Here is a 27,985-nt window from a genome sequence, read left to right as displayed (position 1 = left end):
TATTAATGCAAAGAGAAAATTCAGATGTGCTTTGTCACATGAAAGTCACCTATATATACTCTAAAGCACCCTACATACTTTGTACAATTGACTTCTAGCTGATAATTTGAAATAAAGCGAGGCTGAATTTATTCAAACATTTATTTCTCAGTGGAAAACGCTCTTTTCATCAGTGGTGGCTGTGTTTTTCCAACATCAAACATCATTTCCAAAGGTGGGTTGTTGAGAGAACACCAGTCAGGTATGCGGCCCGTCTGATTATAATATTCCTTTGAAACAGAGCGGCTCCCAAGTATATCTTGCAATGCTCCAAAAACAGCTCCTGTGTAGTGAGAATAGTTTTATAGCTCAGGTGATACATCAGGAAATTATAAGCTATGTACATCCATTTTATGAAAAGAGGGGACTGGTAAATTCAGCAATACCGATCAAGCTCTCAATTCCAGTTCAATGAGATTCTGAATAACAGGGTCAACCATAACTCCCATGTTGAAAGTAACCTAAGTGACCCTTTCAGGTCACAGTGTATATGGTATTACAAAATCTAGAAGAAAGTGAAATAAGATGAGGTGTAAGGATTTTCAACTTAAAGACTTGTTTGTTTTTTGTCATAACTCTGTTGCATGTTATTAAATAAACCTGATAGGCATCTTTTAAAAGTTTGGATTTTTTGTTTTGTTTGTTTTTTGAGACAGGGTTTCTCTGTGCAATAGCGCTGGCTGTCCTGGACTCACTTTGTAGACCAGACTGGCCTCGAATTCAGAGAGATCCACCTGCCTCTGCCTCCCAAGAGCTCGGACTAAAGGTGTGTGTCACCACGCCCAGCCCTTTTAAAAGTTTAAGATTTGTTTTTATACTGAAAAATCTAATAAAAACACACAAGGCAATCTTCATTTAAAAAATTCCTAACATTTGTTTTTCTATGTGCATGATCCTGCCACTGGCTCGATCACAAGATACACCATGTGTGACTGTACACACCAGTGACTGCTTCTCTCTGGCAGTTACTAACTAGGTGGTGTGCTGACCCAGGGGTCATACCATGCCCAGAGCACTCAACGAGCTCCACCACAAAGCAAGGGTAAAGTGAAGGGCTGATTTCCACCATTAAACAAATGTTTTAAGTAACAGCAGCTAATGCTAGAATAAAGTCATCACTTTCACTATTCTGAGGGAAAACTTTAAATAAATGAAGTCCATTATTTGAGACAGGGTTTTACTGTGTAGTCTTGGCTGGGTGGAGCTCACTAGGCTGTCTTCAAGTGCATAAGAGACCTGCTTGTCTCTGCTTCCAAAATGTTGGGGTTATATTTGACACGTCCCCTGGATGGGGAGACCTGGCGGCACTCAGAGAAAGGATAGCAGGCTACGAAGAAGAGACTTGATACCCTATGAGCATATACAGGGGGAGGAGGTTCCCCACAGTCACAGTCATAGGGGAGGGGAGTAAGGAAAATATGGGGGGGAGGGAGGAATGGGAGGATACGAGGGATGGGATAACAATTGAGATGTAATATGAATAAATCAATAAAATATACAAAAAATCCCCCAAAAAACAAAAGTGTTGGGGTTAAAATCATGTGCCACCCAACCCATCCCTAAGGATGGAGTTTTCTTAAAAAGTAAAAATAAAAAATCACAGGGCAAAGGCCAGCTGAAACAGGCATGCAATTCTAAAAAATTGTATAATTTGGAGAAAAGTCACACTTTAATGAAAATTATTTGTTCATTTGAGGCAGGTGTCACTTTGTAGTTTACACTGGCTTGGTATTCATTATGTAGCCCAGATTTGCCTCAAAATCTGTGGTGGGATTAAAGAAGTGCACCACCACACCCGGCTCCTGCCTCAGCCTTCTAAATGATTAGATTTTGGGGCTTATTTCTCAGTGGAAAATGTTATTTTCATCATCTTAAGTGCCAAGCTTCCCGAATATCAAATATCACTTCCAAGGTGGGTTGTTGTAAGGCATGTGGCCCCGTTAACAGTTGTACTGATGAGGTGAATAGTTTTGAACAGTGGATAATTTTACTTTGATACAGTCATTAGTAATACCACTCAGGACTACGTTCTTACCTCCCAACCAGGCCACACAATTAGCCTTTGCAGGTGGAGTATGAATTCTGAAGGTCTTGGTGCCAAGTGTCTTTTTGTATTTTGGTTTTTCTACCAAATACCGTATTTCTGCAAGCAATCTGTGGAGAAATCCTGGCAACATAGATGTGCCACCTATGACTACCAAATTCTCTGCCAGTTGCTTCCTGGTGTCTATTGGGCACTGTTGTTGAAGAAGAAGAAAGGTTATTTTGATTGGATGAATACTGTTAAGCTGGACTTACTACACAGAAATGGACACGGTGGACAGCAGCAGCATCTGTAATGTCCAGCACTGGAATGTTTCTTTATACAACAAGTGTAGCACCATGGAAATAAATGCACATGCACCTGTGGGCATTTGAAAACAAGTAGTCTTCAGATGTAGTTAGTTAGTGATTTTGGTTTAGACAGGGTGTCTCTTTGTAGCACTGGCTGGCCTGAAATTCACTATATGGGCCTGGTTGGCCCTGAAGTTAGAGATCCCCCTGCCTCTGCCTCCAACTGCTGGGATTAAAGGAATGTGTCATCACACTCAGTCTCTGTATTACCTTCTACAACAATCTCTAAATCATGTGTCTGTCTGCTGAGTGTGTGGGTATGTGGTTCGTGTGGGTTTGTGTGTATGCATATAGGTGCCAGTGCTTGTGCAGCGATTAGAGGGCAGCTGGCAGGAGTGGGCTGTTCTTCTACATGCAGGTCCCGGGGGGCTGAAGCCAGGTAATCATGCTTGCTGGAAAGTACCTTTACCTGTTATGTCATCTAGCTGGCCCATAATTTTATAGACTTTAAAACAGAGTAAATTCAAAGTGGCACAGGCAATAGTATGCATGTATTCATTTTCAAGAAAGGATAATATGGTATTTAAAAAGTAACAGTATTCTTGAGATGTAATCTGAATAAATTATTTAAATAAAAATAATTTTTAAAAAAAGCAACAGTATTCTGTAAAAAACTACAATAGGAAATTAGTGATAAAAATGGCTGAAAAATAGCCAGGCATGGTGGCACATGCCTTCAATCCCAGCACTTGGAAGGCAGAGGCAGATGGATCACTATGAGTTCGAGGCCAGCCTGGTCTACAAAGCAAGTTTAGGACAATCAAGGCTACACAGAGAAACCCTGTCTCGAAAAAAAAAAAAAAAAAAAAAAAAGACAAGAGGAAAAAAAATAGCCGAAAAAATTACTTTTCTTATAAATAATATATGACAAGGAAAAATGCAGAAGATAACACCTAAAACTTTCTTTGAAGGACTGTAACAGCAAAGAGAGACTTTACAAATACCTGTAAAAGGGAATCCAATATTAAAGTGGCAACTGATTTCTCCTCATTGTCTTGTTCAAAAAGAATTTCCACAACTGAATCTCTAATGAGATAAAAAGAAAAGAGAGCATTTTATAGGCCACCATTTAGTATGACATAACTAAATACAAAGCTTTCCCACTGTAAATGGGGAAGTACTGGCATCTACCTCCAGGATTCAGTGAGCTGGCACATAGAAAACATTCCTCAGGTGTTAGCTACTGCTGCAGTAAAGTTTACATGTTTTGGATTACGTTACACCTCCTCAAGCATTACAACCCAAAAGAAGCTATACTCTATAAATTCTATATAACAAGATTCAACATGCCACTTAATGGTTTTTCAAGACAGGGTTTCTCTGTGTAGCCTTGGCTGTCCTGGACTCGCTTTGTCGACTAGGCTGGGCTCAAACTTGGGTATAGCCACCTGACTCTGCCTCCCGAGTGCTAGGATTAAAGGTGTGCATCACCACACCTACCATAAATATAAAATAAAAATAAGTAAACTACTGGTGCCATGTGGGCCCTGGGAATTGAACCTGGCTCCTCTGTGTTAATTGCTGAACCGTCTCTCTGGGTCCAAGAACAAAGTTTTAAAGCACAAACAAGCAAATGACTGATTATTAATAAAACCTAGCCACTTTACAAATGAAGCTCAATTAGAACGTAGGTGTAATCCCTGGCTTATATACTGTACATTATACAGTCAATTTTGCACTCCAGTTGTTGAGCTGAGTGGGCGCAAAGACCTCAAATTTGCAGGGATTTACTATCTGGTTCTTAAAGAGTTTACTACCCTTTATCTTAAAACCTATTTCTTGTTGCTTTTTGAAACAGTGTTAGTTTCACTGAAAAAATTCTGAATTATTGTGATGAACAGGAAAGAAATTTTTTTTCCGAGATAGGATTTTTCTTGGAGTCCTGGCTGTCCTGGACTCTCTTTGTAGACCAGGCTGGCCTCAAACTTGGAGATCCGCCTGCCTCTGCCTCACAAGTGCTGGGATTATAGGCATGAGCCACCACACCCAGCCAGGAAATAATGTTTTTAAAACATTAAAAAGTTGAATAAAACTACTGGCTAAAAGTGAAGCATCATAAAAAACAGTTTACTGTTGACCTAGAAAACACTCACCTAAAGTCTTATACAAATATTTTTTAAGAGCCAAAAATTTAACTCATTATTTTGTTCATTAAAATTAATGTATATACCAGGTGGTGGTGGCACAAGCCTTCAAATCCCAACACTTGGAAGGCAGAGGCAGGTGGATCAGTGTTAAGTTCAAGGCCAGCCTGGTCTAGAAAGCAAGTCCAGGACAGCCACGGCTACACAGAGAAACTCCATCTTGGTGCGGGGGAGGGACAGAGAAAATACCAACCAAACAAAAATTAATGTCTAACCTGATTGATCCAAGTATATGTAAAATCTTCTCTCCATCCAATGGATAGTCAACATTTGGGGGTGGAGAGGGACGCTGAAATGTTAAAAAAAGGTATAATTATAAGCAAACATGTAAGTAACTTTTGCAAAAGATATAATTTGTAAGCTTACCTCATTATTCCCATCAATATTAAATTTTGCTGCTTGGATTTGTAGGCCACGCTTCAGGTCACTTACAAAGCACGTACGCACTTAGAAGGGAGGAAATAAGCCTTTGTTACTGCTTCTTGTTGAATGAATGGTGAGCTTACAACTTAGCTAAAACAATCCTATTTAAGTGAACATACAATTTAAATACTGATCTTCTGTAAAATCATGCATTATTTTATAGCTTTTATATGAAGCAGAAATGAGGTTTTATTAAAGATATTTTAATACAGGCTTAAGCATTAAGCTTACGAGAAAAAAAAAATAGGAGGGGCCAGAGAGATGAGAGAGAGAATGGAGGAGGCAGAGAGAGAAAAGAGAGAAGCCCAGGAAGAGAGACAGACACACTCAAGAGCAAGGGTGCAGGCTTCCCTGTAGAGTGTTGCCTACAAAACCACATTCCTAAAATAACTCTGCAGAATCATTCTGCCATTTCATAGCCTTTGTAGAAATGTAACTACACAAAAAAGCTGCAGTACCATGAAAGACATCTCTTCCAGTTAAATAGCATGTGTTTTTAGGTTTTCGATTTCCCTGTTTCTCCTTTTGATCTTAGTGAGCTGGGAGTGGTGGAACATGCCTGTAATCCCAGCATTCAGAGAGGCAGAGGCAAGCCGATTTCTGTGAGTTGAAGCCAACCTGGTCTACAATACAAGGTCAAGTCCAGGGCAGCCGAGGTTACACAGAGAAACCCTATCTCGAAACCCCCCTAACAAAACAAAAAGAAAAATAAAAAAAAAAGAAAAAAGAAAAGAAAGAAAAAACAAAAACTGGGGTCTGGAGAGATGGCTCAGCGGTTAAGAGCACTGACTGCTCTTCCAGAGGTCCTGAGTTCAATTCCCAGCAACCACATGGTGGCTCACAACCATCTATAATGAGATCTGATGCATACTGTATACATAATAAATAAATCTTTAAAACAAAAACAAAAACAAAAACTGGGCTGGAGAGATGGCTCGGTGGTTAAGAGCACTAGTGGCTCTTCCAGAGGACCTGAGTTCAATTCCTGGCAACCACATGGTGGCTCACAACCATCTATAATGGGATCTGATGCCCTCTTCTGGAGTGCAGGTGTACATGCAGATAGAGCACTCATATAAAAAAAAAAAAAAAAAAAGAAAACCCAAAAACTGAAAACCAAACCAAAGCAAAGTCTTAATGAAGACACACAACTCCCCTTGGCTCTCTGCTTCAGTTTCTGTGGTGCATGGCCCATTTAGCAATATCCCCTGCCTGCTACTGTATTCTTTTAATATTTGCATTTTGAATACGCAAGACTGGTTTTTTTTCCTGCAAATATCCTTAATAAGGCCTTTAGACATAGGAATAAGTAAAAATGTAAAATCTGAGTAAAAGCTGGGGTGGAATGCAAGAAATCAAATGACTTCGGCCAAATTTCTTGCAGTGGTGGATCACTTGGGAGGCAGAGGCAGGCGGATCATTGAGTTTGAGGCCAGCCTAGCCTACCAAGAGAGTCCAGGACAGCAGAGACACGAAACCAGAAAAAACAAAACAGCCGGGCGTGCTGGCGCATGTTTTTAATCCCAGCACTCAGGAGGCAGAGGCAGGCGGATCACTGTGAGTTCAAGGCCAGCCTGGTCTACAAAGCGAGTCCAGGATAGCTAAGCAGCCAAGGCTAACACAGAGAGACCCTGTCTCAAAAAACCAAAACAAACAAACAAACAAACAAAAACACACAAAAAAACCAAACAAACAAAAAACAAAGAAAAGAAAAAAAAGAAAAGAAAGAAAAAACAAAACAAAAATCCTGCTAGGGGCTGGAGATGTCTCAGTGGTTAACCACACCTGTTCTTCCAGAGGACCGGGGTTGGTTCCCAGCACTTCCAACCTAACTCCAGTTGCAGGGAAGCTAATGCCTTCTGACCTCTACAGCACCAAGCGCTCATGTGGTGCACATACATACATTCAGGTAAAACATTTATACAAACTGAAAAGCTTTAAAAAAAAAAAGTAAATAAATAAATAAAACGTAAGTTTCTATTGTTCAACATGCTATTTAGCAACATGGCTTTTTCCCCCAGGGTTTTACTGGACATCCCTAGCTGGTCTGAAACCTGCTGTATGTATGTATTTGCCCTACACGCTGAGATTGTAGGCACATGTCACCACACCTGGTTCCATTTTGAACATATTTCTTATCTGTAATTTTAAAAACATGTGCTCTTGGAACTAGCTAGCACTAAAGAATGAAAGAAGCTGCTGGGCGTGGTGGAGCACACCTATGATCCCAGCACTCAGGAGGCAGAGATAGGCAGACTGCTATGAGTTCGAGGCCAGCCTGGTCTACAAAGCGAGTCCACGATAGCCAAGGCTACACAGAAAGACCCTGTCTCAAAAAACCAAATGGGGTGGGTGGGGGTGAAGAATGAAAGAGACAAAAAATGAGAACTTCAGGGCCAGGGTGATGGATGGTGTACTTCCTGTCAAGCCTGATGACCCAAGTTATACCAAAGACCCACATGTTGACAGAGAAAACTCTGCTTACCTTTAATATCTTCTAGGACACTTTCTGGAACCGAACCTGAAAAAGAATTTTATTAAGAATTAAAGAACTAGCTGGGTGTGATGGCGCATGCTTTAATTCCAGCACTCGGGAGGCAGAGGCAGGAGGATCTCTGTGAGTTCATGGTCAGCCTTGCCTACAAAGAAGAGTCAAGGACAGTCAAAGCTACACAGAGAAATCTTGTCTCGGAAAAAATAAAAAAAAAATGGGATTTTATAATAAACTACATCTCCACACATGTATGTAATAGTTTAATCATAGTACTCCCCCATCCTCTGCTGTACCCCTTTGTTCTTTCCCAATCCTTTCTGGAGATGACATTTTAAAAAAAGATTTACTTATTATATATAGGGTGCTCTGCCTGCATGTGAACCTGCACACCAGAAGAGGGCACCAGATCTCATTACAGATGGCTGTGAGCCACCATGAGGCTGCTGGGAATTGAACTCAGGATGTTTGAAAGATCAGCCAGTGTTCTTAACCTCTGAGCAATCTCTCCAGTCACCTCTTAAGATGACACTTAAAAAGAATAGTAAAAGGCTTGGCACAGTGGCTTAGGAAGCTGAGGCAGGAGGACTGCTCCAAGTTCAGGACCAGCCTGGGCTGTATACTAAGACTATATAACAAGACTTTGTTTCAAAGACAAGCAAACACACACACACACACACACACACACACACACACACACACACACACACACAGGAGTAAAAAGTAACCTTTTAGATATGCTACTGACATGATAGGATTATTTGTCAGCATACTCATTTTCAGAGGTAGATACAGAAACACAATTTTCTAACCTAAATTTAAAGTCTTCTAAACCAGCCAGATGTGGTGCCTCACCCCTTTAATTCTAGAACTTAGGAGGCATGGGCAGTAGGGTCTCTTTAAGTTAGAGGGCAATCTGGCCTATGTATTGAATTCCAGTGCAGTCAAGTATACATAGTAAGACCCTATCTCAAAACAATATATAATAAAATAACATCTTCTAAGCCAAGTCTTAGAAACTATTTTTATTGGCATATAAAAACAGAGATGCTTTTTGAAGAAAATGGATCATGGCAAATGGGTAAGCATAACTTTGTAATTCCCACCCAGGTCTGTACATTTTGTCTTAAAGTAAACTATTTATAATAAGCTTGGTGTAAAACCACAACCTCAAAGTATTAAGCCGTAGTTTGAAAAGTGGCATCTTTAATCACACTGTGCTTGAAAAAGAGTAAAACATGTTTCTTGTACAGCTGCTATCCTCTTTCTAGGACTATTCACGCAGCTTTTTTTTTTTTTTTTTTTTTAAAGGCTGGTAAGGAGCCATTTTCTGCAGGTAAATGGTTTAGTTCAGTTAGGATTGCATGCTACTTTAAAAAGAGACAATCTTGGCAAATAATCACAACTGCTTGTAAAATTCTACTTAACTTCAGTCATAATGTTTGGCATAGAATTTACATCATACACTTTGCAAATCAGGGTACTTAAGAGTCTCTTTTCTGGAGACAGGGTCTTGCTATGTGATCCAGGTTAGCCCTAAATCTACCTAGGTTTCCACAGTGTGGAAATTATTCTTTAAAAAAAAAAAAAAAAAGGTTCTAAGTACTAAGTGAAAGAGGCTAATTGAAATTTTGCCTGAGATTTTCATCTATATTTGCTAAGGACTTCAGAGAGAACACTTTAAATTTGTCTACACTCTGGCTGTCCTCCATCTGTAGACCAGGCTGGCATTGAACTCAGAGATCTGCCTGCCGCTACCTCTACGAATGCTGGGATCACAAGCAAACTATGCCAATTCTGACTTTTCAATGTCAGAAATGTAACACAGATTAGGATTCTCAGTGTATGGGCAGGAAAGATCAGAGTAAGTCAAAGAAGGTTCATAACTTGGGTTCACAATCCCAAGAGTGTAGAAGTTCCTAATATTACAGTTAAAGCCCATCTCCCCACCACCCCACATCCCCAGCTGGGTCCTCTATATGTTGCTTGGGCCAGTACAAATGCAGTGTTCCTGCCTCAGTATCTTGAGTAGCTGAGATTACAAGTACATGCTAATATGTATGGCTTATGGTCATTTTTTCTCTTTTTTTCTTTTTCTTTTAGAGATAGGGTTTCTCCAACAGCCCTGGCTACCCTGGAACTCACTCTGGAGACATGAAAAGCAAGGCTAACTGCCCCTAAAACTGCATTTTTTGTTTGTTTGTTTTTTGAGAGAGGGTTTCTCTGTGTAACATCCCTGGCCGTCCTTGGACTCACTTTGTAGACCAGGCTAGCCTTGAACTCAGAGATCCGCCTACCTCTGCCTCCCGAGTGCGGGGATTAAAGGTGTGCGCCAGCATACCCAGCCCCCTAAAACTGTATTTTCCCCTTTCCAACATTAATTTTCAGTACAAAGGCACTTCAGTTAAGCAAACGGGAATGAGTCACGTGCAAGTTTACTAGAGGGACGACCTTCTCTGCTTACAAAAGACAAGGAAACTTTACAAAAGTTGACTTTGCAGCTGGGTAATGTGCAGGGACAAAATCCTAAGTAGAGTGTGTGTGGTGGGAGGCAGTCCTCAGGTAAAAACTGAGACGAAGAGAGAGGCCGTGCAAATAAATGTTCTTAGTGATGGGAAAACTAAATCCCTAGCTGAAATGAGGAGTGAAAGGGGAGCGTTATGGCTAAGGGGGAGAACAGAACGAGGCCGTGGAAAACCATGTAGCAGACATGAAATGTGGGTTAATTTGTAGGAGCTAAAAAACTTCTTACCAACTTAGGGACAAGCTAGCACTGACAACAGTATGAAATAAACAAAATCAGCAAAGGCCAGGCCCACAGGAAGACAAGAAGAGATGACAAGGGCAAGTCTACAGGGCTCTGCTTTCACAGGTGCAGCGGTGGGAAAGGTACAAACAGGTGAAATTTGAAAGACTTTTCTGAGGAAGAACTGGAAAGCTTTGCTAACTCCCTGTCTTCTGAAGGGAGAATCAGAGATGATGCTATTACATAAAAAAATTAAAATACATCACTTTATCTCTTCCCTAAGATGTTATTACCTTTATCTAATAACAATTAATTAAAAAATTATAAGAGAAGCTGAGCGCCCCAGAGGCAGAGGCAGCGGCAGCAGACCTGAGTCAAACAAGCCTAGTCTACAGAGTGAGTTCCAGGAAAGCCAAGGCTACACAGAGAAACAAACAAAACAAAAAGAAAGAAAAGAAAAGTGACAAAAGAAAAGATACTGTGATCACTTCTAGGAGTGTTGATTTTGAGGCCTTAAGTGACATGTGCAGTTTGTATCTAACAATCTGTTGGAAATAATAGTGTCAAGTTCAGAAAGATCAGGCCTCATCTGAGAATCAACAGCATGCAGACAGATGTGACTCAGAGGAATTGATGACACCTGCTTAAAAGCCATAGGAAGAAAGAAGAAAAACAAACAAGTCCCCCATGGAATCACTAGTAGAGAAAGTAAAAGCAGAAGAAGCCAAGGAAGAATACTCAGAAATAACAGAGTCCACAGAAGAATGACTCCTGAAGGCAAAGGGAGGACAGCATAGGAGGACAAGATGATTCAAAACACCAAGATTTCTAGAAAAGATGGTTAACACACAGCTGCACTTACTAGGAGCAACAATACATAACTGGAGCAAGGTCAAGCACAGTGTAGAGAAATGATAATTAGCAATGGGCAGAGTAAAATATAAGTTAAAAGTTTGAGAAGCATACTCCACTAAATATTTATTATGTATACATTGTTTTGCCTGCATATACCCCTGCATGCCAGAAGAGGACACCAGATCTCATTATAGATGGTTGTGAGCCACCATGTGGTTGCTGGGAATTGAACTCAGGACCTTGGGAAGAGGAGGTGGCGCCCTTAACCTCTGAGCCATCTCTCCAGCCCCGCATACTCCACTCTTAAACAGCTTATTACCCATCACTGAGGGAAGGCTCTGTCCTTTGGCAGCACCGGTGTCAACAGTACATTGTTCCAACAATTGAGTTTCCAATTCCCTGAAATTTGAAAAAGTTATTGAAATTAACATATTGCAAATGATAATCTTTTCTTATTTAATAGCTTCACTGCAAAGTAAGAAATTATGATGTCTCATATAAAAATGTTTGTTTTGAGGCTAGGTCTCTTGTAGGCTAGGCTGGTTTTGAACTTCCTATGTAGTTGAGAGAGACCTTGAACTTCTGATTTTCTTGCCTCTACCTCCGAGGTGCTGATGTTGGGATTACAGTTGTACATCACTGTACCTGGTATTATGTGGTATGCTTTGAATTCTGAGTCTTTATTTAGCAATTTTAGGCTGAACTGATACTTATTTAATGTAACAGGCTTTGTGCATGCTGGTAAGTACTCTACCAAAGAAGATAAATCTTCAGATTTTATTTTAAAAATAGAAATACATCCAACCACTCCATTCTATACCCAGACTTCCCATCAAGTTCTAGCCTTTTCTGTGCTGCCTCCACCACCCAACTCTACAACCAGATTTCCCACGTCTTCCTCGAGAGCCTAGCCTGAACTAACAAAGGAGGCTCACATTCTCTGATTTCACGGAAAGACTACCAACATTATGAAAAAAATCAAGCCAGTATCTTCTCTCCTAAACCTACCAATCTTGTAGAAAGGCTTGCCAATGGCAATTACCTAGATGAACTCGAGGACATAGAATTTAAAAAACAATAATAAACTTCATCAAAGAATTCAAGGTGTTTAAAGAAATCACAGAGAAGCCAGGCATGGAGGTGCATGCCTGTAATCCCAGCATTCAGGGAGGCAGAGGCAGGCAGATCTCTGTGAGTTTGAGGCCAGCCTGGTCTACAGATTGGGTCCAGGACAGCCAAGGCTACAGACAAACCTGTCTGGAAAAACCAAAAACCAAGACAAACAAAAACAAAAACAAAAAACAAAAAACACCCAAAGGAAAGCTTTACAATTGGAATGAATTGAGCAAAAGACAGAATAGATCTAGACCAAAGAATCAAGGAACATGAATAATTAAAATAAAAAAAGAGCGCACATGCGTACACACGCACACACACACACACGAAAGACAGTACAGGAAATGTGTGGGATACCATGAAAAAAATTAAACCTTAGAATTATAAGCACAGATAAGGAAGAAATACCCAAAGTCAAGGGCATAGACCAGATCTGGACTCCTTTTGTAGACCAGGCTTACAGAGATCCACCTGCCTCTGCCTCCCGAGTGCTGGGGTTAAAGGTGTGTGCCATCACCGCCCAGCCATACAGCTGATTTCTAAATGGTAACTTTGAAAGCCAGAAGGACCTGGAGCAATACATCCCAAGTGCTAAAAGACTATGCTGGCCAACTCAGAACAGTATACCCAGCTAAACTATAAACTATTGAAAGAGAAAGAAAAACTTGCCATGATATAATGGTCCAAAAAACATTTATCTAACAAACGAAATGATATAAAGAGTGTAAAAACAAGTGTACCCAACAAACAAACCCTAAAGAAAATACAGGAAGTATGATTTAGGCTGAAGAGAGGAATGAGCAGAGCAGACACTAGAAAGAAATACAAAACCACAGTTTATTAAAATACCACCGAGACTACAATAAAAATCTACAGCACAATGACCACAGTTAATACACACTTTAAAATCAATGTGCTCAATTCAAAAGACACAGGCTGGCTTAACAGATCGAGAAACAGGGGCTGGAGAGATCGGTCAGTGGTTAAGAGCACTGTCTGCTCTTCCAGAGGTCCCAAGTTCAATTCCCAGTAACCACATAGTGCCTCACAACCACCTATAATGAGATCTGATGCCCTCTTCTGGCAGACAGGCACACATGCAGGCAGATACAATCTACATAATAAATAAATCTTAGAGACACTGTCTCAAGAAACAAACAAACAAACAAATAAATAAAAGATTAAGAAACAAAAATCCATCTATCTGCTGCCTACAAGAGCTCTTCTTAGTTTTAAAGAGAGGTATGACTTTGGAGTAAGACAATGAACACAATTACATAAGCCAATGCAGGAAGCAAGCTCGCATCATATCCTAACATATGCTAGACGCCACACTAAAACTGACCGGAAGAGACAAAGATAAATCCTTTACTCTAGCCAAGGGAACAGCAAACCAAGACGACACTGCTATCCTGAAACATATATGCAGCAAACACTGGGGTGCCCAATCTAACTAAAAAACATACGTACATTATCCATTAATAACGGGTGACTTCACTAGCCCCCTTTCTCCAATAGACAGGTCATTTGGATAGGAAATAAACAGAGAAACATCAGAATTTACTGACATCACATATTAAATAGACAACAGATATCTACAGAATATTCTACTCAAACACCAAAGAATAAACATTCTACCTAGCAGCACATTGAAGTGTTTCTAAAATAGACCACATCTTGAGACACAAAACAAATCTTTACAAATATAGAAGACTGAAACACATCTGACCACAATGCAATAAAACTTAAAATTAACAAAAAAAAAAAAAAAAACCTCCTAATAAATATACAAACTCATGCTAATTAAACAACTAATTGCTACATGATGAATGGGCCAATGAAGAAATCCAGAAAGAAATAGAAACTTCCTGAAGCTAAAGGAAAATGAAAACACAACAAACAAAACCTCTGGGACATTGAAATTTTCTTACAAGGAAAATTTATAGCTCCATGTATCTCCAACTTTAATCAAAAAGAGCACAAATAAATGACTTAATAATGCAACTTCAAAATTGGAAAAACAAAAACAAACAAAATCCAAACACAGTCAACAGCAAGAAATAATAAAAGACAACGGAAACCAAAGAAAACAAAGAATCAACAAATCTAAGAGTTGGTTCTTTGAGAAGATAAACAAAATTGACAGACACCTGACCCAACTATTCAGAGCTAAGAAAGAAAAGACCCAAACGATTAGAATTAGAAACAGGGACAGGACAGCCAGGGGCTCTATTGCACAGAAAAACCCTATCTTGAACCACCTTCTCCCCACTTCTCAAAACACCTCACAAAAATAAACAAACAAGACGGAAAAAGAAGAGGAGGAGCAAGAGGAAGAAGAAAGATGAAGACAAAGAAGAAATAATAATAAAACAGGGGAACATTATAATGGACACCAAAGAAATTCAAGATAGTATAAGGAGATATTTTTAAAGCCTATACTCCCATTAAGCTAGAGAAAATTAAAAGAAATGGATGAATTCCTAGATTCAGCCAAATCACAAAAATTAAAACAAGAAGTCAGCAACATAAATAATCCCATAACAAATGAAGAAATTGAAGTAGTAATATAAAGTCTTCAAGCTAAAAAAGTCCAGGACCAAACGGATTCATAGCAGAATTCTACCAGACAGCCAAAAATCTATCTCTAATAGCCAGTCCTTCTTAACACTAAAGGAAAGGGGGAGAGGGAGGTGAGGAGAAAGGGGAGAAGGAGCACTCCCAACTCCTCCATATGAAGTCAGTGTCACTCTAGGACTCAAACCAGGTAAAGACACAACCACCAAAAAAGAACTAGAGGCCAATATTCCTAATGAACATACTCCAAATACTCAATAAAATACTTGCAAACAGAGTATCGACACATGTCAAAAGATTATATACCATGACCAAGTTGGCTTTATATCCCTGAAATGCAGGAATGGTTCAACATACAAAAATTTGTTTTGTTTTTTTCGAGATAGGGTTTTTATGTGGAACTCTCTTTTTGGACCAGGCTGGCCTTGAACTCACAGAGAGCTGCCTGCCCCTGCCTCCCAAGTGCTGGGATTAAAGGTCTGTACCAGGCTGTAATTCAAGATCTTACGATATATTACAGAGCCATAGTAATAAAAACAATATGGTATTGGCACAAAAACAGACATCTAGACCAAAGGAACAAAATCAAAGGCCCGAACAAGAGCACACATAACTTCAGCCCCTTAATATTTAACCAAGATGCTAAAAACATACACTGGACATCCTACTCCACAGATATTTGTTCAGCCATGTTTCTGGCTGTTCTATTCACAATAGCTCAGAAATGGAAACAACTGAAATGTACTTAAAAACAAAGATTTATTTATTTATTAAGTATACAGTGTTTTGCCTGCATGCTAGAAGAGGGCACCAGACCTCACTATAAATAGTTGTAAAGCCACCATGTGGTTGGTAGGAATTGAACTCAGGACCCTTCAAAGAGCAGGCAGTGCTCTTAACCTCTGAGCCATCTCTCCAGCTCCTGAAATGTACAATTAATCAACAAATGGATAATGAAAATGTGGTGCATATACACTATGGAATACTATTCAGTTTAAAAAAAAATCATGAACTTTACAGGTAACTTGATAGAACTAAAAAAGATCATATTGACTAAGGTAACCCAAAACAGTAAAAAACGATATTGCATGTTCTGAGAGGAGGCTCCTGACACCAAATCTTGAGATAAAGTTGTAATCTTTACCCCTTCATTCCCTGAGCACTTAAGGCTTAGGGAACCTGTGGAAGAGGGAGTAGAAAGACTGCAAAGATCAAGAGCATCAGGGGGTTTGCTGTAAGGGTTGTCTCCTAGGAATATCAAAAGCTACACCCATAAAGTCTGACCAAAATGACAGTCCAAATGTGAGCCGAATAAAGATAGTATTGACGGACGTGCCAAAGTGGACAGGGAATAGCCACATGGTCCCAAGCCTACACGAAGAACTACAGGCAACTAAGGAAAGCTAGGAGTGGGAGGAGCGGTCCTCCCTAGGGAAGAGCACACTAGCTGGTTGTCTAACGCCAAATGGTGGGCCGTGAAAACATGCATACAAGTAACGTTATAGGGATGCAATGGGCTATATTTAGGAATATATATGTATACATACACAGAGACATACACACAACTAGTAAAAAAAAAGAGGCCGTGGACTTGAAGAAGAGATTAGATGGGAGGGCTTAGACAGAGGAAAGGGAAGGGTGAAATGTATTTATATTATCATTTTTTAAAAATTGATGAATGCATTCAAATCTACAAGAGAATGGAATAAACTGAAAATCAGATTACAAGCATTGGCTTTTGTGGCACTGGTGATAAAACATCAAACTTACTTGTGAAGAGCTTTTCCTCCTAAGGGCAGTGCTCCCCAGCAATTCAGTACTGGGATGCCTTCATATATCTACAGTGTAGTCAAGGACATTATCATCTTAGGATATATGTGCTTCTTGATACTTACATAACCCTCTCCTGTTCTAATCAACTGTGGTGACAAATTTTTACTTGTTTTAGAAGTTACAGAAAAGACAAGAGCAAGTCTTTTAATGGTGTTCACCAAAGAAAACAGACTTAAATGTGCACATGCACGCACACATCCAAATTCCTCCACTAGGGCAGAGGCACCCAATAAACCCAATGGCACACCATTCTGCCCGGCGACACACAGGGAAAAGAAACGTACGTTTCTATAGTCAAGGCCAAGTTCTTTTCTTAGAAGTTAACTATTCTCATTAACTGATAATGCGTTTTGAAAATGGAACCAAATCTGCTCCTAGAGAAAAAACTAGGACTGAATCATAATGGTAATTTCTACAGAATCTTATTAACTTTACCACATGATAACTTGTACTGTAAATAGTAATCCAAAATACTTCAATAATAAAAATCATTTTTATAAGCCCAATTACTTTAGTTAAAAATGAGTTAGAGGCTGGAGAGACGGCTCAGAGGCTAAGAGCACCGCCTGTTCTTCAAAGGTCCTGAGTTCAATTCCCAGCAACTACATGGTGGCTCACAACTATCTATAATGAGATCTGGTGCCCTTTTCTGGCCTGCAGGTGCACATCCAGGCAGAACACTGTACACATAATAAATAAATAAATTGTTAAAAAAATAGAGGGAGAGTTAGAAAAAACAGAACAAAAAAATCTGTAACAAGAGCTACTTGATAAAAAAGATACAGGTAACACCAGGCTTTCCCTATATCCACAGTCCAGGACCATGGCCGAATTAATCCCGAGCGTCAGGAGAGCCATCAGGTGACTTGGAGCAAGTAAGACAGATGGAACCTGGAAAAGAACAGAGCAGCAGACTGGAGTTGAATACAGTGTCTGAAGGCATCTGATTTATTTGCAAATATACTGTAAAAATTCATAGGAACACTGTATTGATTTGCTTGTTCAACCAATTGTTGGTATTAATGAAGAACTAGCTTTCTGATTTAAATGAATTTATTCAATAATCAAAGTATACTGCAACAAACAGAAGTAATTTAACTAGGTTGTTTCATTCCTAAATGACAATTCCAAAAGATTTTTATCAACATACCTCTTGGAATTTTGAAAGAGACAGAAGCCCACAAAAATGTAAATTTAAAGGATGATACTAAGAAAATAGATGCCTTTGCCATTCAGATGAAAATACTGGAAAGAATAACCCCAACACCTCTTTCCTTGTCCTTCCTTCCTTCCACTTGGGAGAGCAGAGTGAGAAGGGTCTCACCGTGTAGCCCAGGCTGTCCATGACTGCACTGATACTCCTGCTCAGGCTCTCAAGGGCTGGGAGTACAGGCATGCTCTCTTATGTCCAGCCTTAAGAAGCAATTCTTTTCACTTATTTATTTAAGACAAGATCTCATGTAGCTCAGCCTTTTCTTTTCCCATTAAAATTTTGTTTTCTCTCTCCCTTCCTCCTTCCCCCTTCTCTCATCCCACCCCTGCCATGAGTGAGTGAGTGAATGAGTGTGTGTGTGTGTGTGTGTGTGTAGCACACATGTGGAAGTCAGAGGACAATTTGTGGGAGTTCTCTCCCTCTACCATGTGGATCCTGGGGAACTGAATAAACTCAGGATGTCAGGCCTAATGACAAGCACCATTACCCACTGAACTGTATCAACAGCCCTTCCAGGGTCTTGAACTTGCTATGTAGTTGAACTGCTGATCCTCCTCCATTAACCTCCCAAGCGTTGAGATGATAAGAATGTGCCAGTCCACCTTGCTAGGCAAAAACTCTTAATTATCATTATACGCAAAGGTTGTACTATGAACTATATTTTTAAACCACCAGAGGCCAGCTTGGCTCAGCAAGTATAATCACTTGGTGCACCAGCCTGGCGACCTGAGTGTGACCCTGGGAACCGACGTGAAGGGAGAACCCCAAAGCTGCTCTGTGACCTCCACAATGACACTGTGGCACACCATCCATCACCATGTGCACATACACAATAATATAAAAACTAAAGATATTCAGAATCCCATCATAAAATAGCAGCTTATAGAGCAAAACTGCAGGCTGGGGGGTGGGGGGATGGCACACACCTTTGATCCCAGGACTCAGGAGGCAGAGCAGGTGGATCTCTGTGAGTGTGAGGCCAGCCTGGTCTACAGAGCATATTCTAGGACAGCCAGGACTACAAAGAGAAACCCTGTCTTGAAAGACTGAAAAAAAAAGAAAAAAAAGAAAACATTTCCCAACTATAAGTGTTAACATGTTATGAAATAAACACTTAAATAAAGAAAATAAACGGCCAATTCCTCAAATTTGTACAGTTACATACAAAGAAAGAGATAACATGGACTTGGTTTAAGCTTTGAGTACCTATGCAAAAATGTTATGTGGGGCATTTCCCTAGAATGTAATATGTAAGACTTTTTATTTTCTCAACAGTGTACATGGCAGGCAAATGCCCTACCACTGAACTACCCGTCTACCTTCTTACTACTTAAAAACAATTTATGAATTTCATTTGAAAGTAGGTATCTCACGGGGTTGAGGAGATGTCTCCTCAGGAAAGTGCTTGTTGTGCAAGCCTGAGCTTTGAGTCAGAGCCCAGGGCCCAGGTAAAGAAGGCTGGGGCAGCGCTGAGGACACAGGGACAGGAGGGTCAGAGGGACTTCATGGCCAGCCAGGCCAACTGAATCCACAGGACCCTGTCCTGAAAAATAAGGTGGAGAGGCTAGGGCTGCGACTGAGTTGGTAGGACTGCTTACTCAGCACGTGTGAAGCCATGGGCTTAATCTCCATCACAGCACTAAAGAAAGGTGTGAGGTGCATGTATAACCCTAGCACGTAGAGGGAAAGGCACGCACTGCAGACGTTGGAGGCTAGGTCAAGGCAGGAGGATCAGAAGTTCAAGGTCAGCATCATCTATACACCAAGCTTAAGGCTAACTTGGGCTTCATAAGACCTCAAGAATGTCAAAAAAAAAAAAGAAAATATTAGATGGACAAATGATTAAGGAAGACACTGGACCTCTGGCCTCTACAAATACCCACATATATATGTGTACACATACATACACACAAAAATAAAAATAGGTACCTCGAAGTATTTGAAAAGAACTCGGGTAAGTGTCTCTCTGAAGTGGGAAGGGCATAAGACCGACTCGATCACCACAACCCGGCGGTCTCTGGGATTCACCAGCAGATGCCTGAGAATGACAGTTTTGTTTTTAAAAGGAAGCAAAGATCTGTACTTTTTTTTTTTTTTTTTTTTTTTTTTGCAAATATAAACTGTACTATCACATGCTTTATAACAAAAAATAAACCATTTTATTACTCCAGGAAGATAATGTTTCTGAGATCTTGGAGTGTGCCACGCACTGCAGCAGGCACAACAGCCACTGTCATTACCATTAGCCATTACACTTAGTTCCTTTTGTGAATGTGCAAAAGTGGTGAGTATAAGCTGACAAAACTCTAGTCACTACAGGCATTAACTTGAAAACCACAAGATTCTAACAAATGTATTGCCCAGGAAGTACTGGAAATGATTTGCATTATTTTTTTCATATTCTTGTGAATGTGTAAGCACATATTTAGGCACAAATATGGTTGTTCCCATCCCAACAGGGTTTCTCTGTGTAACAGAGCTCTGGCTAGCCTGGACTCATTTTGTAGACCAGGCTGGCCTTGAACTTACAGAGATCCACCTGCCTCTGCCCTGTCTCCTGAGTGCTGGGACTAAAGGTGTCCTTACCATGCCTGGCCATCCATAGTTGTTCTTTAAAGTGCTTTTTTCACTTTTCAATACATCTCAATTTTCTGATTCACTGCATGTAGATACAGAACAGTTTCCTGCCGCTCTTTGCTGCTTAGCAGAGAACTTAGAGCCGACAAGCAAGTATCTAGCGCTGAGCAAAAGGCCTCAGCCCCAATAATGACTACACACTGTTTCACCTTAGGGATAGCCAGTAATTTACTTATCAATCTCTCTTATTTACTTGAACTTGACTGAGATTTTATTTGCATACTGTCAATTCCTTTTAATGTTTTCTTACGGTTTTCAATTTTCTAATCTTCAAGTGTGTTTTTCCAAAGGTTGAAGACGGGGCTGACAAGATGCCTCGGGGGTGAAGGCGCCTGTTGACAAGCCTGAGTTAGACTGATGGGACCACATGGAAGAAGGAGAGAACTGACGCCCACAATTTGTCCTCTGACTCCATACACACACCTTGGCACTCAAGTGCCCAGAGACATCCATATGCACCCACATATTTTATAAAAGTTTCAAAAATTTTTAAAGGTTGAAGATAAAACTGGCAATGAAATAAAATTTTGTTTTTTGCATCAAATGCAATATAGCCAAACATTCCTACAACTGGCATTAGGAAGAAAAAAAACAATCTAACTGCTGAAGTTAGGGAAAAAAAAACAAGCCTGAAATAAAGTTGCGTCTTACCTGAAATATAGTATGTGGATGAATTCCTTTAGGTAGGAATATAATTCTTCTGTATTGATATTATATTGAACAACTTTAATTGGCTGTAAAAAATTAAAATGTTTTCTTATATTAACAAAACAATCTTTTGTGCTTTTAAATTTAGTAATGTATTTCCTCATAATAAATGGAATTTATGTTAAGGATATTAAAAATTAGAGGTCAATTAACCTTGGGCTAAGGCTATAGTTCAATTGGTGGACTCGCATAGCATATACAAAGCCCTAGTATCAGTCCAACAGTGCAGAAATGTATAAAATTTCATGTGGTGGCACATGCCTATAAACAGGCAGGGAGATCTGATTTAAGGTCACTGAGCCAAGCTGAGTTATATAAAACTTTACCTCAAAACAAAGGAAAACCCAAAACAAAACAAAATACTCCCCACAAAACGGTAATCTCTTAAATAAGGAATTCCAAAGAACTGGCAATGGCTAAAAAAAAAATGGCAATTTTGAACAGTAAGAGTAGACACGTATGCCTACAAGTAAGTACACAGAACAGTGTTTATAAGCATTTTTCCTTAATTCATCTGACTTATCATTTGGGCATGACTGATGATAAAAACTCAGAGACGTGCTTAAGAAGTGTGAAAGAGGGCTAGAGCGATGGCTGTGAACAGGTAAGCGCCCTGGCTGCTCCGACAGAAGACCTTGGTTTGGTTCTCAGCTTGCACATAATAGCTCATAACCGTAAAGGCAGATCCTGGGGATCTGACGCCCTCTTTTGGCCCCCAAGACCACTGCATATATGAAGTGGACTTGCGTATGTGCAGGTAAAACACACACACACATAAAACAAAAATAAATATTAAAAGCAAAAAAAAAAAAAAATCTTTAAAAACAAAACACAGCAAAGGCTTCCTCAAATATTCTAGACTTAGCTCATTCCCTGGATTATATGATTGTTGCATATCATGATTAAATTCACGCCATACAAAATCAGACTTCAATAAAATTGTCAAACTCTCTTGAAGTTATATTTTATTTTTCTCATTTTCACATCTTATACTTATTAAAATAGTGTGTGTGTGTGTGTGTGTGTGTGCGTGCACGTGCATGTACATGCATTATGTGTGAGTGTGAGGTCACAGCACTTGTGTGGAGGTCAGGTGATAACTTTGTGGAACTGGTTCTCGCCACGTTTATGTGGGTTCTGGGTATGGCCTCCACTGCCAGGCTTGTTCGACAAGCACCTTTACCCACTGAGCCGTCTTCCTAGTCTATAGTTTTTTCATATTTTTAATACCTTGGACATGCCAGCTCTTTTTATCACACTAGGAATTATACATCGTGGACCAGTTTCTCCTGCAAATCCACACCTGCAAAGAAATGGAAAATTACACACTCAACTTATAACATTCTTTCTAAATATCCGGCAGAGAAACAGTGGTCACAAAGCATCTAGAAATATCTCTGATGCACTTAAAGGGTCAAAGAAAAAAAACCTAAAAAGATAATGACATTATTAATAATTTTATATCATGCATTAAAGAAGCAAAGCATATCAAAATTTTAATACTGAAATAAGCCAGTATCTCATTTTATTTATATTTTGTTTTTTTGAGATAGAGTTTCTCTATGTAACAAGAGCCCTGGCTTTCCTGGATTCACTTTGTAGATCAGGCTGGCCTCGAACTCACAAGAGATCTACCTGCCTCTGCATCTAGAGTGCTGGGATTAAAGGTGTGCACTACCATGCCCGGCTGAGTGTCTCATTTTAAGGTAGACTTCATTTTCCTCCACTTTTAAGATTCTAACTGAATTTTAGAAGACATTTATTTTTACAACCCTGGATCTACACTATGTGCCTTCCTTCAAATAGTCACACATCACTCAATGGAAAGTGTACTGTTAGGTGATTTAATTATACATCCTAAGGGTGTACTTACATATAGCCAAAAGTACAGTGTATTGCACATATAGTTATGTGATTGTTGTTAGATTACATACTATTATAGCATGCAAGCAACTATAACTCAACAGTGCTTATATACCCAAATATATAAAAACAGAAAAGGGCTGGGCGTGGTGGCACACGACACCTTTAATCCCAGCACTCAGGAGGAAGAGGCAGGTGGATCTCTGTGAGTTCAAGGCCAGCCTGGTCTACAAGCAAGTCCAGAACAGCCAGTGCTACACAGGAAACCCTGTCTCGAAGGGGAAAAAAAAAAAAAAAAAAAAAAAAAAAAGAGCCAGAAAAGGCTTGTGCATCTAAATGCATCTAAACATGGAATAACAGCAACAGAATAAAGAAACTCTGGTCAATGACAATTTATGTGTGATAATGAAATTCATGACATCATGTATGTGTGTAGAGGAATGCTAATTCAGAACATGACTGTTCTGGCAAGAGATCACATCCACACACCTATTAGGTCTGTGTGATCTGACTGGAATCACACCTTTAATCCAGGAGACAGGGACAAACACATCTGAGTTCAAGGCCAACCTGATATAGAGCAAGTAGCAGGTGAAGAAAAGCTTAGGCCCAGGTGTGGTGGTACCTTTAATTCCAAACAAAGGTAAAGTTAGTTTGTAGACGGAAGCACCCATGTTTGAAAGTGATGTCTAATTGAGTGGCAGAAAAGGTGACGAATCAGAGAAGATTTGACAGAATAGGATACGGAGAAGAGAGAGGAAAGGGAAGCTACTTAAGAGGCAGTTTTACCAGGACAATAATAGAGAGATGGGTTGCAAAGACAGAACAGGTGATGATGGAACAAGCCAAAAAATGAGAAGCCAGAAGATTAGAGCAACTGCTGAGTTAGTTTGAGGCCAAGCAGAGCAATTCCAGGCTGAGAGAGAAGACAGCTGGGAGAAGAGTTGAGCCAGGACAGCTGAGGTGAACCAACCAGCCAGCCCAGACAAAGAACAAGAAAGGAGGAGCCTATTAAGCAGTGCTTCTGAGAGGTTGAAAACATGCTAGGCCTAGGTTAAACTGCACAGAGGTTAGAAGCTTCCAGGACTAGGCCTAGGCTAGCAGAGGAGGCAGTAAGCCTCCCAGACAACAACTGAATCAGCAGAATAAAAGTTCCTTTTACATATGTGGCCTTGACTGAAATGTCATTTAGTACCTGGCACATGACTATGATTCAGATCACACTATTACTCATTTTGTCATTAGTTTTAATATTAATAAAGTACTATTACTAATGAAGTAGCTGCTAGCATGTTACTTCTCAAGACTATTCTTTTAAAAATATTTTTCTATGTGTATGAGTGTTCTGCCTGCATGTATGAATGTGCACTATATGCACGCCTGCTGACCAGAGGCCATTCCAGTCCCTGGCACTGGAGTTTAGGTGTTGTGAGCTACCTAACACGGGTGCTGGGAACTGAATCCAGGTTCTCTGCAAGGGTAGCAATCACTCTTAACCACTGACCCAGCTTTCTAACCCCAAGACTATTTTCTTTTTTCTTTTCTTTTCCCTTCTCTTTCCTGTTCCCTTTCCCTTTTTCCCTTTCCCCTTCCTTCCTTTCTTTCTTTCTTTTTCTCTTTCTGTGTAGCCTTGGCTGTCCTGTACTCGCTTTGTAGACCATGCTGGCCTTGAACTCACAGTGATCCATCGCCTCTGTCTCCCTGACTGCTAATTAAAGGTATGAACTATCATGCCTGGCCAGCATTATTTTTTAAAACTGTATATTCCATCCTTTTAAAAATTAGCACTTAGAGGGCTGGAAAGATGGCTCAGAGGTTAAGAACATTGGCTGTTCTTCTTCCAAGGTCCTGAGTTTGTGCCAGGCAGTGGTAGCGCAGGCCTTTAATCCCAGCACTTGGGAGGCAGAGGCAGACGGATCGCTGTGAATTCAAGGCCAGCCTGGTCTATAAAATGAGTCCAGGACAGCCAAGGCTACACAGAGAAACCCTGTCTCGAAAAAACAAACAAACAAACCAACCAAAGGTTCTGAGTTCAACTCCCAGCAACCACAAGGTAGCTCATAGCCATCTATAATAAGATCTGGTTCCCTCATCTGGCCTGTAGGCAGAACACTGTAAACATCATAAATAAATAAATCTTTTTTTAAAATGAGCATTTAGAGCCTGGAGAGATGGCTCAGTTGTTAAAAGCACTGACTGCTCTTTCAGAGTACCTGGGTTCAATTTCTGGCAACCACAGGATAGCTCACAACTGTCTGGAGGTCCAGTTCCAGAGGAATCCAACACCCCCACACAGACACACATTCAGGCAACACAATAACACATAAGAAAAAAGTTCTAATTAGTATTAAGGAAAGCATGAAGGCATATTTGCAATACCAGCATTCCGGAGGGCAGAGGCAGCAGAACCAGGAGTGTGGGGCTAACCTAGGCTACATCAGACACTGTGTCAAACACATAAAAACAAAAGAAAAATTAGTAGTCAGTGCTGTATTTCTTTTGTGTTAGAAAAACAAGTTTTGCTTTTTAAAAAAATTGAGAAAATTATTATACTGCAATTACCCTTAAATCACACCTTTTGTTCTCCTGGGTACTTTTTTATGCTGTTCTCCTATGCCCGGGTGTATCTCTCTCTCCGCTCTCCTCTCAGTGTTATCTACATCCAGTGCTCCTCAAAGTCCTCAAGGCACAATGTACGGGAGTAATGTAAGTTCTCTTTGTTGCCATTTTTAAAACCTACATATCTCCTTCTCTGTTTTCCATCATATTCCTATCTAATTTTTCTTTCACCGTATAGCCAAAATAATTATTTTCTGGGATTAATCTCTAAGTATATATCATATTGTTTTAAAAAAATAAAATATCAACACTCAAGGGCCTTGCAGAGAACAAGAGAATAATCCAGTACTATGTTTAATCCAATTTTGTAGCTTCTAAGGACCAATTTCTTGTGACCATTTATTTAATAGTTACTTAATTTAATAGTTATTTAATAGTTAACTACTGCAGGTTAGGCAATGCTTACAGATGTGTAAAAAAATAATTCAGACATCTCTACTTCATATAGAACCCCATATATACATATGTGTATATATGATGGAATTCTGTGTTTTCTCTCGAGTCCAATCCAAAGACTCTTACATGGAAGGCCCAAAGAGTTCAAAAGTGCCCATCAAGTCCCTGTACAAATGTTCCAAGGTTTGCGCATTTGTGTCTTTCCTCTCTGCCTTTGACTGCCTCTTTGAGGACCACTACTCCGGTGTTTACAAAATGCTCTTTTAAGGTGCAAAATGTGAGTCTAAGAGTTTAGGGTAACCAACAGAATTTCCAGTCTTATCTATACAGTTTCTCGTCTTCGTGTGTCCGGTCTCGGTCTCCCCAGCTGGATTTCCTCCACTCTTGGGGTACAATCTATTTCCAGAACCAACAGGGCTCCATTCCGTAAATGTTTCATGATGGAAAGAGCCAGCCGGCGTTACAATTCGACTGTTGCTTTCCTACCTGACCCAGGCAGAGGGAGGTAAGATCTGGGTCGTCGCTGTCAAACCCTGCAGCGATGGCCCTGATCACCTCAGGCGGGGAGTGGGGGGGGGTGGGGAGAGACGGGGGGTGGGGGGGGTGGGGAGAGAGGGGGGGGGGGGGAGAGGCGGGGTGGGGAGAGAGGGGGTGGGGAGAGACGCCACTGTTTCTAGAGCTTCTTGGGCCTCTCAGGTAATCCAGATCCTACTTAGCCCAACGGATCCTTAAGGCTCGCATCACCCAGGAGCGTCCTCCTCGACAACACCCTCCTCACTGACAAGGACTGAGCTTAGCCTCGAAGGCAATGAACGCGGACATCTTCGGGATCGCTGGGGGAAGGTTCTGGGGTGGCCAGCGGGCCTACCACCCTCACTTCCCCGGGGCCCACAGCCGACCCAAGGCCACTCACTTAGTGAAGGCTTCTCCCAGGTCGATCACGACCGCCGTCTTCTCGCCGCCGCTCCCGAGACCCTCGTACAGCGGCATCGCTCAGAGACTGATGATGGACAGACAGCGAAGCGGTCAGCCGGGCTACGGCTAACCTCGGCGCGGGGGCGGGGCGGGGTTCTCGCGCGGCTGAGGACCCGGGCTGGCCAAGGAGAAGCCTGACGCTGCGGAGGCTGAGGCGGTCAGGCGCGCAGGGCACCTTACAGGGCGGAGCCGTCCGGGTCCTCCCGCCCAGCAGCTTGTGACGCCTGCGTGGCTAGGTAGTTTTATTTGGCACTTAATCTACATTTCTTATTCTATCTAATTCCAAAGAAAGCACAGCTAAAGTAACTTCTGAATCTATGGAGGCTTTGTCTGGATTAGTGGAAACAGTGTTGAATCAGAGTCCCCTTTCCTCCAAAATTTAGGGGCTGTGCAAGTTGAGGGCAGATGCAAACTTTTTTTGTGATAGAATATAGTTGGCTCGCTGACAGAGGACTAGTTGCATGCTTCACAACTTACTGTGAAAATCCTTTCTTTAGAATTATATTAACTTTGTGTAGTAGTAAAGAGATCGTTGGACAGGGCACAGAGAAGAGAGGTTCCATAGTGGATCTTAGCTGGACTAGGTGGGATGGCGGACCTACCAAGAACCACAGAATGTAACGATTAGAATCAGGTTCTCTGCAGATGCAACCAAGCTCAGATGAAGCTATAGTTAAGATGAAGCCTAAACTACCAACTAGTTGGGGTCTTACCTCTATGACTTATCCTGTAAGCCCTGATAATGCACACTATATCTTACATAACCTGCTGTGCATGCCTGTGCCTCTGTGATGAGCAGGGACAAGGTCTTTTCTGTTAAGTGTGCACAATGCTCGGCTTTCAAAATTGTCATACTAGGAGAGGCAAGTGGGTCTCTGTGAATTGGAGGACAGCCCGGTCTACAGAGTAAGTTTCAGGACAGCCAGTGCTGTTATAGAGAAACCCTGTCTTGGGGT

At 40.7% G+C, this 27,985-nt stretch overlaps 1 protein-coding gene across 1 annotated transcript; it reads right to left on the bottom strand.

Moving 5' to 3' along the window:
- Window positions 1-139: 139 nt before the first annotated feature.
- Actr10 (actin related protein 10) lies at window positions 140-27,138 on the bottom strand. The gene is made up of 13 exons (XM_051147196.1): window positions 26,968-27,138; window positions 22,407-22,479; window positions 21,120-21,202; window positions 19,761-19,869; window positions 17,402-17,509; window positions 16,556-16,623; window positions 11,412-11,491; window positions 7,486-7,521; window positions 4,944-5,023; window positions 4,793-4,866; window positions 3,378-3,459; window positions 2,075-2,276; window positions 140-322 (listed from the first exon to the last, which is right to left on the bottom strand). The coding sequence occupies exons 1-13, from the start codon at window positions 27,042-27,044 to the stop codon at window positions 141-143; spliced, it is 1,254 nt and encodes a 417-aa protein (XP_051003153.1). The 5' UTR covers window positions 27,045-27,138; the 3' UTR covers window position 140.
- Between the last annotated feature and the right edge of the window lie 847 nt (window positions 27,139-27,985).

This window comes from Acomys russatus, chromosome 1 (assembly GCF_903995435.1).
Source record: "Acomys russatus chromosome 1, mAcoRus1.1, whole genome shotgun sequence".
Lineage (NCBI taxonomy): Eukaryota > Metazoa > Chordata > Mammalia > Rodentia > Muridae > Acomys > Acomys russatus.
Note: the sequence above shows the minus strand (reverse complement) of the source record. Positions and strands in the feature narration are given on the sequence as shown.